Here is a 12,302-nt window from a genome sequence, read left to right as displayed (position 1 = left end):
ACTATTCCACTAGCTCACAGAAGCATCTGATCAGCCAAGCCAGCAGAGCTCATGTAGTGAGAATTCTTCTCTGCTTTATCGTTGTTTGCACAAAAGTGGAGTCCTTCCTGTGGAGAAGGGAAAAGCACCTTTGCTTATTGAGGCCATTCCCAGAAGCTGGACAAAAGAAAGCTTTCTTTGAACTTTTGTCTTTTGAGTTCCTTGTGATCTCAGGCTCTGACCTCAAGCACATGGCTCGGCACAAAGGTTTTTGGCCTTATGAGAGCAACAGAACGGATACTTAAATGGTGGAAAAAGTAAAAGCCCAAGTGGAAAAGGCATCTTTGATCCAACTTTGTATCTATATATAACTGAAGTCTGGTTCATTAAGGCAGCCCATGTGCCCTCTGCTCCATGTTGATGTTCTAATGGGGGAAGAAATATACCTGACATAATATTTTACTAAGCATTTTTCCCATTTATTTTTGTCTATATATGTGTGTGTGATTTCTCTCTTATAGAAATTTAAGGAATATCTGAATGGCAGTAATCTTATTACCAAGCTACAGGCTAAACATGATTTATTGAAGCAGACTCTAGGAGAAGGTAAGCCACACATATGTCTTGACAAAGAGACTGAATTTCTCATCAAAGATAATTTGAATCCTGATCTATAGATCCCACCTGTTACTTGCTGATTTCTTTTGACACTGTTTCTTGGAAGTTGCATCTGTTGCAGCACAATGAAAGACAGAGGAAAATTGTCATTTTTCCACCTGTCTTTCAAGTTTGGCTGACATTGGCATTGGAATACCCTCCTGCATTGATTCCTTTCTCAAAGCATAAAGCAGGCATTATTTTGTTAGGGACAAGCCCCATTATTTCTGTTTTGCGTGCTAAGGAGATATAAGTGGATGTAATGTAACTCTTTGTTGAATAGTAAACAGAAATAAAAGCATATTCCTTTGTGACATGTTCACTGTGTTCTTCTTAACAGTCATCCCTTTCATTTGGTAAATAAGGGATCTTCGTCCATTTCATTTGGAAAATAAAGGGTCTTTATGAACAACTGTAGCATGTCCCAGTATGAACAGATGCATATGTTGGGTCTTCTGTTACACATAAAAAGCTTTTCCATTACTATTTTTGAAAACAAACTGCCAACAGGAAAAATGATAGACTGGTGCTTCAGAACCAGAGTCTGCACCACTAGATTTTAGTAAGTTTCACTCCAGCAAAAATGAGTAGCAAATGAGTCAGTAATAAAGAGTCGAGTTGTTTCAGCATCTTGCTATGCATGCAGTGATAGTGAAAATCATATACAACTTGCAAAGGAATGATTTCTGGTCACCCTACATGATGGCTGTTAAGCTGAATGCTCTTTGTCCTTTTTACAGCCAAATAGTTGCATTAAGAGGAAAATCTTGTGATTTATGTCAAAAAGATTTAGAAAGAATTTGGTAGAACACAGGGCCCTTCATTTTTCTCTAAATTTCTAAATTGTGTGGCATTTTTGTTGTGGTTTTTTAATGCAATGTCTTGGGTCCCACCTTAGAAGAAAGATGACCTAGAAAGAAAATTAATAAATAATAAAAATATTTTCAACATAGAGATAAATTATCATGATTGAGAAAGCCTTGATGCTCATACATCAGGTTACATGTTTTTACTCTGATCTGGAATTGAATGTGCTAAGAAATGGTCAAGATCTTTAAGAGCCATATCTTAGTGATGAGTCATGGACACTGAAGTATGCAGCCTACCCCTCCACATATAAAAGTAGAAACACCCATGGTGGGACTGCGTGCCTAAATGAATCATGGATTGGTTTCTCTGCATTAAAGAGTCTTTTATTTTATGTACATTTATATATATATGTGTGTGTGTGTGTGTGTTCTGTATAAGACCTATATGGTTTTCATATTTAGACATAGGAGGCCCCGGTGGCATAGTGGGTTAAACCACTGAGCTGCTAAACTTGTTGACTGAAAGGTTGCAGGTTTGAATCCGGGGAGCGGCGTGAGCTTCCGCTGTCAACCCCAGCTTCCACCAACCTAACAGTTCAAAAACATGCAAATGTAAGTAGATCAACAAGTACCACTCCGGCAGGAAGGTAACGTCACTCCATGTAGTCATGCCAACCACATGACCTTGGAGGTGTCTATGGACAGTGCTGGCTCTTCGGCTTAGAAATGGAGATGAGCACCAACCCTCAGAGTCGGACACTACTGGACTTAATGTCAGGGGAAAACCTTTGCCTTTACCTACGTCTCTAAGATATCTACCTCATTATGCTTCTTCCCCAAGCATTTCAGAGAAGGAATATTTAACCTGTACCTAGCAGGAATTTTTGGAATATATTGACCGATCTAAGGACATACAAGAGCCCCAGTGGCACAGCAGGTTAAACCACTGAGCTGCTGAACTTGCTGATCGAAAGGTCAACGGGGAGCAGGGTTAGCCCCAACTTCTGCCAATCATGCAAATGTGAGTAGATCACTAGATATCACTCCAGTGAGAAGGTAACAGCGCTCCATGCAGTCATGCTGGCCACATGACCTTGGAGGTGTCAATGGACAATGCTGGCTCTTCAGCTTAGAAATGGAGATGAGCCCCCCCCCCCCCCCGAATGGGACATGACTAGACTTAATGTCAAGGGGAAAGCTTTACCTTTTTAAGGACATACTTAAATAGGTTAGATACTTTCCAATATGCAATTATCCCATGATAGTTAATTATTTTGACCTATACATTTCAATCAGTTCAGTTCATGAACGATCTACTTCTTTCAGATGATAACTGCAAGAAACAGGCAGCTAAAAGAAACTTCTAAAATAAAATTTCTTTCGATTGCTTTGATCATCTTTCTTTTAATGATTAAGGTTGCCAAAGTCTGACCTGACACTGCTTTTAGACCTTGCATTACTTTAGTGCCTTAGTTTTTTACTTTAATTCCTGTAGTGAGCTCAACTGAACCAAGGTTAAATAAATACTGATATAGTGGAATTTTGTCTACAAGAACCTAAAATAATAAATGCCTTCTTTAATGCTGCTGTATGCTCCTCTTCCTATTATCTCTCCCCCAGAATGTGTCATAGTGACCTATGACTGCTCTTGACACAGTTTCCTCTATCCAGAGCAAGAGGGCTCTTCAAAATATTTAATTTAAGTAGATGCCCAAGGTTAAATGTATGATTTATATCCTGTCCTGAAGAAACCAAGGGAAATCTAGTTGACCTGTTAACTGTAAAAGTTGTGTTGGGAACAAGAGACTGTTTCTTAGATGCTGAATTTGCAGATATTTCTGTGATTTATTGCCATAGCTTGCTGTCATACACTCAGGGAATGCACTTCACAGCATTTAGAATGTGCTGCCTTTGATCTGATTTTTGCAGTACGGATACTAACATATAGATGCTTATTTTGTTTTTGTTAATTTTAACCCTATTTGCTTATGTTCATATTATTTGCAGACCCTGTCTCATCAGAAGAGACAGTGGTTTGCATTTTTAACTCAACTGCCTTTTAAGGAATCAAATATAGCAAATAGGGGAACTTTTTAATACTTTATCTTGAGTTTAAAAACTTTCACTCTCTTCCCTAAAACTAGTCACTATCCAACCATGTGCATCCTTAATGGAACAATGGCTGTCCTTTTTTCTCCAGATGTTCTTAAGCCTGTGTTTCATATCACCATTAGTTAGGCGTGATCACTCTCTTCCATTGCCAGGCATATCTAAGAGCAGCTGCTTCCAAACTCATTATTTTGCAGTGATTAGCTCTCTCTAATAACTAGAGGGCCTGCGATGGCACAGTGGGATAAACTACTAAGATGCAGAACTTGCTGACCAGAAGGTCAGCTGTTTGAATTTGCAGGACATGGTGAACTCCCATTGTTAGCTCCAGCTTCTGCCAATCTAGCAGTTTGGAAAGAAATGCAAATGTGAGTAGATCAATAGGTACCATTTTGGCGGGAAGGTGCTTCATGCAGTCATGCTGGCCACGTGACCGTGGAGGTGTCTATGTACAATGCCGGCTCTTTGGCTTAGAAATGGATATGAGCACCACTCCCCAGAGTTGGACTCGACTAGACTTAATGTCAAGGGGAAACCTTTACCTTTAATAACTAGAATTCTGGCTTATTTTCTCTTGTCACTTTCCCATCACCCCCAACTATTCCATGTGTGTATTTATATGATCATTGTTCCTCAGCTACATTTCTTTCATGAAACAGTGTGTTTTTTGTCTCTCATCTTTCTGGACTTGTTTCTATCTTGTGACCTGCAGTTCCTGCCCCCAAGGCATGTTCTCTGCTTCTGTATTAATTCTTTCCCTCTTTATGAAGTATATTGGCTTGTAATTCGCTCCGGTTTTTTTGGTCATCTCACATCATGACAGGTTTTTCAACATCCTTAACCCGTATTACAACAGACGTTGCTGTTCCCCTTGTGATGGACAATGACTTTAACCTGTTGTCCCCAACATTTCTCCATGGATTTTAAGATTGGCAGTCTTCGCATATCTGTGTGTTTCAGCATGTTCATCAGCTCATCAGAGATAACAATATTTTTCTATTATTTAATCCTAGGCAGTTTTGATATTCTCTTAACAACTTGCTTCACATGCAATTAATTCATCAATTAAGCACAAACACATCATCACTACACATTCTGTGTGACCCAGAAGCCTTTGGCTTTGTAGCCATGACTCATGAAGGGATAATAATTTGAGTGCCTTAGTTTTTTTGTCACTGTGGCAACAACCATTCATTCCAAATACATAATTAAGGCTTTTACGTTGTTTAAGGAATTGTATCTATGACAAGTTTCCTTCTCTGATTATCCTGTCGTTCCCACATTCTTTCCAATGTTTTATATAGTGAGCATTAAAAAGAATGCAAGAGGCAAAATTAAAAATGCAAGTAGAAAGACAAGCCTGATGCTAGGACTTAACTGGAAAGTTTATTTTTAAAAGGCATGAAAAACCTGTCATTTCCAACAATGCATTTGTCAACCACAATTGAATATATTCATTCTTTTCAGAGAATGCTGTGGAGACCTTTTTGTAGTGGGCCCTGAGCTCAGTGGCAAAAAGCATGCTTTTCATGTATAATGCCTGGGGTTCAGCTCCTGGCATTTGGAATTAAGAGCCTCGGCAGAGAGGCTGGTTTGGGCTTGCTGGATCAGCTGTCTAAGATCTACCATATTTTATCTATAAGCCAAACTATACAATACTCTTACTGAGAAGCACGTAGCTGTACCTTCAGATTTTCTTTAATTTCTACAACCAGTGCGCCTCTTCGTTTTATGGTCCAAAAGCTTTGAAAATCAGAAAACAAAGCTACAAGCTACATAGTGAGAGCGTGTAATTTGTCCCTGAGATGATGGCTTAATGCACAATTAAATTAAAACTGTCCAAAAGGTTTTACGGGTTTTCTAATGCTCCCGTCTTAGGAACATAACTGTATAGTCAGGGATGAATCATATAAAAAATATTTCCTTTTTTGTACTTTAGAATGGGCAGAATGCTGGAGTAGTAGTAGTAGTAATAATAATAGTAATAATTAATAATAATAATAATAATAATAATAATATTCTTCTCCAGAATTGCATTCTATTTATTTAGTTTCTTTAATCAGTTTATGTCTTGTCTTTCTCCTGACATGAGACTTCACAGCTTTCAACAAGATTATAAAAAAATCTTTCTAAAAGCCTGATGATTAAATGAGATTAAAATACATCAAAATAGCTGTCATGTTAGAACACAAATAATTTAAAAAGTATAAATAATGTTTAAATACAACAATGCAGATGGAAATGTAGCACAGGGACCATGTCTCATTGAAAAAAAAGTTTATCGGCCAGTGGAAGGAGAGTAGAGGAAAGACGAGACTTTCCTCCACAATGTGGGATTCACCCCTGCGTAGTCCCTCTCCCTTGTCCCCACCAGGCTGGCCTGTGTCATTGTGATTGGAAGAGGGGGTGCTGTAAGTAAGCCCTCCTGCAAGGATCTTAAGACTCAGGCAGGCTGATAGAGAGAGATAAGTGTCTTTCAGATAATCTGGATTTAAGCCGTACTTAGAAGCTTTCAGCAAACCACCTCACCAAGAACGCAAGGAGTGTGTTTACATTTTTATCTGTGGAAAGGCATACACTTCTAAAAATTAATAGACTGTATTAACGATGCAGCTGCCACTTCTGTCAATTGCAACTGTTAAGAAATGCATGAAAAAGAGGAGGATATTGACTGTAAATATGGACTCTGTTTGAGTACAATCAGGTGGTCAATTAACTTGTAGGAAAATGCTAAGCTGCTAAATACTGTTTGTTCACATGCAGTCCTCAACGAGGTGAAGGAATAATCTTCTGCTTGCTCCTTGGGGAGGATCATTCACATAGGGACCTCTCTTATCTCTTTTTTCTTCCCAGCCCTCTCCCCATTACTTTTTCCTTTGATTGCTGGAAATAAAGGCTATTCGGAGAAAGATCTTCCCCTGGTGCAGATTAACTAAGCTTCATTGACAGCTGAGCTACTCAATTTATGCCACCTTTAATAATTTATTTGCCCTCTTAATGAACTTCATCCCTGAAGGCTGAAAGCAGATAACATTTCTATAAGAAAACTTCAGATAGTACTAATCAAAGAATTAAGGCTTGCGATGGAGTTGAAAGATTCCACTCCCCAGGCCGGCCCCAGGTGGGCTTTTCAGTGATTGTCCAACTATATAGAGATCATGCATTATGTTTGGGAAATAACAGGGATGGAGCACTTCAAAGCTAGAACGGAGCCTCTGAGAAGTTCTTTCCCTGTTTAAGTATCTATTGCTGGAGAGGCACAAGGAGCAATAATGGGACTGTGTGGAGAGATGATGAAAAAAAAGCTAGCATACCTGAACTGTTTGGTTTGAGCAGGATGCTGAGTTACTATGCCCTCACATCGACCTAGATTTTTTGGAAGGTGTGGCATGGTGTTGTGGTTTGGGTGTTGAATCAGATTTAGAAGACCAAGATTCAAATCCCCGCAATTCTATAAAAAATCAGTGGGTGACCTTGGGCAAGTCATACCACTCTTAGCTTCAGGGGAAGGCAAAGGCAAACCTTTCTTGAACAAATCTAGCTGAGAAAACTCCTTGATAGCCTCGCATTAATGTTACCATAAGTCAAAAATGAAGAAATGCCACAACAGTGATTTTTTACTTACAAGATGCTTTTTTAAATACAGGCTGGGCTTTAAGCAATTTGTAAGATCTTTGGGATCAATTCAGTTTTCCACTGAATGTATCTAAAAATAATGCAGATTATTTTGTACTCATCTGGACTTCAGAAAACTATAATTCTTTTTAAAAAGAGAAACAGCCGTGACACCTGCTCTTGGAAGCTAAGTATGGGCAGTAAAAAAAGGTAAAGGTTTCCCATTGACATTAAGTCTAGTCATGTCCAATTCTGGGGGTGGTGCTTATCTCCATTTCTAAGCTGAAGAGCTGGTGTTGTCCGTAGATGTCTTTAAGGTCATGTAGCCAGCATGGCTTCATGGAGCACTGCTACCTTCCTGCCAGAGTGCATGTTTTTGAACTTCTAGGTTGGCAGAAGCTGGAGCTAACAGCGGGAGCTCACCCCACTCCCCTGATTTGAACTTCCAACCTTTTGGTCAGCAAGTTCAGCAACTCAGCAGTTTAACTCACTGTGCCACCAGGGACTCCAAGTAGGGACAGTACTGGGTACTTATTGGATGGGACCCTACCAGTTAATATCAGGTGTCATAAGCTATATTTCAGAGGAAGGAACTGGCAAAGCTACCTCTGAGTATTCCTTGCTTAAGGAAACCCTATGAAATTAATGTTAGTCATAAGTTGATAGACAAGTTGAAGGCATACACAAAAGATCATTAAGTAAACAAATAGAAATTAATACATTATCTTTCTCTCTGTCTCCTCCAGGTGAAAGGGCTGAATGTGGGACCACCAGGTAAGTAGGATCCCTGGCCGTTCCCATTTCAAAGATCATTTCATATGACCCGCGCAAGCGAAACCAATCTGGATGTTAACTGCATCTGCTAACAGTAGTTCTCAACCTGTGGGTCCCCAGATATTTTGGCATACAACTCCCAGAAATCCCAGCCAGTTTACCAGCTGTTAGACTTTCTGGGAGTTGAAGGCCAAAACATCTGGGGACCCACAGGTTGAGAAACACTGTGCTATAAGCAGATCTATGCAAATGTTTGAGCAAAAATGCTCCAAACATATGCTAAGGAGGGAAACAGCGACTGGCTACTCCTCCCTGCATCAGCAGCCTACCTTGTGCCTGCATTGCCCAAATATATTAATTAGAGAGATGACAAACAGGTCCTCATTTTTGCTGCAGTGTAATTTCTTGCTGACTAGCTCTGAAACCATGAGAAATGCTGTATCAGCATTGTACACTGCAGAGTCTCGGTGGATGGATCAGAATGTGTTCAGCTCTTCGAAGACTGTCACATTAACTACTCCTCTTAGCAGATGTCCAGTGCCTCCCTAGTTCACCAGTTCATTCACACACAGCAGATTTATCTATTTTTCCTTATTAGAAAGAGAGAAGGATAAAGCATCAAGAATAAAGGAAAATACTGGATACTAAGTGGAAGGAGGCATAAGGGAAAAGCTTGGGTTCTTTGAGGGAAAATGAGGAAATTGAGAAAGTCAAGAAGGGAATAGGAAATGCAAAAGTGAGGTGCTGATAGACTTTGGAAGAAGGCACAAACCTTGTTCAGTTTACCTGTGTAGTCATATAGTAGCAATAGCCTATGGTGAGGTCCTCATGGAAGAATTGAAAGGATAAGATGGAAGCAAAAGGTGGGAAGTTCCGATCTGGGGTCTTTGGCACAGGGCAAAATACAAATTGAGAATGTTTACTTTGCTAAACAAGGTTGGCTGAAGTTCTTCATTGTTGAGAACTTGCACAAAACAAACAGACATGCATTGGCTGAAAACCTCAAAATACACTTCTTGTTCTATTTAGTGAGTTAGCTCAAGAGTTTCCATTGCATATATCCTTCCATGTTTCATTGCTACTATAAAAATATCTTCCAACTCCATCATCATTACAAATACCAGATAGACTTAGACATATTTAATTGTAATGGTTACCATCAAGAAAATCTAGGGGTTGAGCTGTTTTGAGCTAGTTAAGAATTGTTTGTCAAGATAGTCCTAGTCTTCACATGCCATGGCTTTACTCTGGTTGTGTCTTAAGGTAAATGGATAAAGGTTGTGTCTTATGCCGCACAATTAAACAGTCTGGTAACGTTTTAATGGACTTGGCTCTTTCCTATGGAACTCTGAGATTTGTAGTTTGGTGAGCTCCTTGTAATTCTTGTTAGGATTACCATATATCAAGACTGGACCTTGAAACCAGTTTTCACAGGTCTCCAGGTGAGAGATGATGGTACAATTTCTCCATCTCAGCTCCAGGCAAAGGGCTGTGTGCAAATCTTCTTCACAACAATGAGTGCAGCAGCTTTCTACAGTTTGCAAGTCTTACATGATTTGATGCTGCAACTTGCACAAACTCTCCTTGGAATGGGAAGAGTTCAAATATTTACTTAGCCTCTTCCTTTCAGTTGTCACAGTGCTCTCTACTCTGCATTCACCTTCTGGTTAGAATCAAGTATAGTAATCGTAATAGATTATGTGTTTCTTATTTCATCTTCCTAGGTAAGTGAGATGAAGAAAAAAAAATCCCCCAGTTCACTTTGATGCAGGAATATCTCATTTAGTTGCAATATAAGAGTCTTCTGGTAGGGCATTACCAGTTCCTTACCAAATTCCCAGTACCAGGATTCCACAGACTACAGCCATGGTCGGAGCCCCCGGTGATACAATGGGTTAAATCCTTGTGCTGGCAGGACTGATGACTGATAGGTCAGCGGTTCGAATCCAGGGAGCGGGGCAAGCTCCCGTCTGTCAAGCTCTAGTTTCTTATGCGGAGACATGAGAGAAGCCTCCCACAGGATGGTAAAACATCAATCATCTGGGTGTCCCCTGGACAATGTCCTTGCAGACAGCCAGTTCTCTCACACCAGAAGCGACTTTCAGTTTCTCAAGTCACTTGTGACACACACAAAAAGCCATGGTGGTTAAAGTGGTATAAATAGCTATAATTGTGTAGTGTTGATACATTCTTGTGGTCAGACTACTGGTCTCCTTCTTGCCTATGTTAAATCTGTATTAGAACCTTGCAGGCCATGCTGAAGGAGTTACCACTTCTTCCAAGGCTTCCTTGAGGCCAGGGTTTTTTTGGAGATAGATAACAATGAGACCACCTCTAATGTTCTCTCAGAAGGGCCAATGCCTTTGCCAGTTTTAAGTGGGGAGAAAATGCATAGAGTTGGAAACAGGATGGCTTCTTTTTTACCTAAGTTTAGTGGTGGCTTTCTAGAAGCCTGGGAACCATTTCAGAACCCATTCTGTTTATGCTCAGATTGCTTCACTTTTTTGCTTATTTAAAAGAATAAGCTCCTAAAATTGCCATTTCATTCCACTTGAGCAGCGCACGGTGTATTTCTCGTGCCAAAAGGCAGCATCTGCTCACACTTCATCTTCCCTTAATATGCACAGCACAAGACCTTGCAGGATTGAAGTCAGTCATTCTGGCTCAGCCTGTAGATTAATTTAAATCGCTGCATATTTTCAGTAAGGAGGAAGGTGATAAAGGTGGTGGATGGTGGTTTTTCCTGTCACTTCCAGAGTACCCCCCAAAAAACAAAAAAAAAAGTTTTTCAGCTTAGCTTGCAATTAGAAAAAAGAAGGGTATTAAACAATGGAATCTGGGAACTTAACATGGAGAATACAGAGCTGCCAAATTCTCCTTCTAATGTCACAGAAACCAGTCGTTCTCTTTATATAAATAGATAGTACAGTATGAACCTACCTCATATTAATGGGAGATACATTCCAAGCCCATACCTAAAACCGTGGATAATTATGAATCCTCTATTTTGACTATATTTGGGATGGGTTCATTCCGTTGAATTCTATTGGAGAACTTCTAGAGGACCACAAACACTTCTGTGGTAGGGGGGATATTTTTTGGATTGTGGGTAAGTGAAAACATGGCTATGAAATCCATGAATTCAGCAGTTATTCCATTCTACTTTAGTGTATAACAAAGTGTGCAGAATTATTAGAGAAATTATGAATGTGATTTTTTTCTTATTTGCAAACAAAAAATAACTTTCTTCATACATGAAATTCTTTATTTAACCAAGCATATGAGAATATTGAAATGTAAAGCATCTTGATAAGTGACAACTGTACAAAAATAGACTTTTTGCATTTCAGTAAATGTGGAGGTCACTTCAAATATACTTCATCATAATCTAATAGTACTTTTGAGTCCCCCAGGGGGGCAGTGACCTTTTTAGGTCAGGGATATGAATGGATGGCTATGAGACGAGAGTTAGTGCAGTGTTTTGAAAAGCTAGAACCACGATAGCATGGATAGCTCCAGGTGGAGTTCTCAGACATTTTCCCAAGAAGGTCAGATTTACTTGTGCTTTGCAATATTCCTGGATAGCTGATGCAATATTTAAATCCTATCTCATAGTCAACATTTTGCCTTGTTCAGAGTGGATTACATTTAAACCCCTTCCCTCCTATTATAATAAAACATTTCTTTGGAATGGGGACCTAGCATTGTACTCTTAAGATGCTGGGGAGCCTTTTTATCTCTGTTCCTCATCACCAGTAATTAAAAGGATAACAATATTGGAGGAAGATATGAAGATGGTGGTGTTCATACAGTGTAGTTGACGCATTAATCCCTACAGAGTCTTCCCTCTCCCTTCTGAGGACTTTTTTTTTTACTTGCAGTCTTTGAGATCTTTCCCTGCCATTGTATTCACGTTGATGTTTTGTTGGTCTCTTTTGTTCCATTTTTCTCAGGCCCCCCTGTCTTCCCCCTAAACCACAGAAAATGAGGAGACCTAGGCCTCTCTCAGTCTATAATCATAAACTCTTTAACGGCAATATGGAAACATTCATTAAGGTACTTGCTGTCTAACAGTCAGAGTCTGTGAACACTGTGGATGTAATGGTAGCATATTTTTTTCCTCTTCTAACCACTGACCTGCTTCCTTTTCTTGGACCTGGGCTTTCCCATGCACTGCACATTACACCATTAAAATGTTTAGTATGCTCTCTGCCTCAGTGATCATTTCTGTTGTGGCTACCTGTCTTTGTTGTAGTGGCAAGGCATGTGCGGTACCTGTTCTTGTACCGTGCCAACTTGGTAGGATGAGATAACAGACAAGAACCTTGCAGAACGGGATGGGAACTCAGCACCCTTTGA

General features: G+C 39.7%; 1 protein-coding gene across 6 annotated transcripts in view; it reads left to right on the top strand.

Moving 5' to 3' along the window:
- Positions 1 to 12,302, top strand: part of SRGAP3 (SLIT-ROBO Rho GTPase activating protein 3) — a 214,210-nt gene that overhangs the window by 163,560 nt on the left and 38,348 nt on the right. For 4 of the 6 annotated variants that reach the window (XM_060766278.2, XM_060766279.2, XM_060766283.2 and 1 more), the window contains exons 10-12: positions 501 to 585; positions 7,916 to 7,943; positions 11,897 to 11,999. In XM_060766278.2, coding sequence (XP_060622261.2) covers positions 501 to 585; positions 7,916 to 7,943; positions 11,897 to 11,999 — 216 coding nt within the window. The remainder of the gene's footprint in view (positions 1 to 500; positions 586 to 7,915; positions 7,944 to 11,896; positions 12,000 to 12,302) is intronic. The other 2 variants (XM_060766282.2, XM_060766281.2) reach the window with 1 other exon arrangement.

Source organism: Anolis sagrei, chromosome 2 (genome assembly GCF_037176765.1).
Source record: "Anolis sagrei isolate rAnoSag1 chromosome 2, rAnoSag1.mat, whole genome shotgun sequence".
NCBI classification, from domain to species: domain Eukaryota; kingdom Metazoa; phylum Chordata; class Lepidosauria; order Squamata; family Dactyloidae; genus Anolis; species Anolis sagrei.
This window is presented reverse-complemented; position numbering and strand designations above follow the sequence as displayed.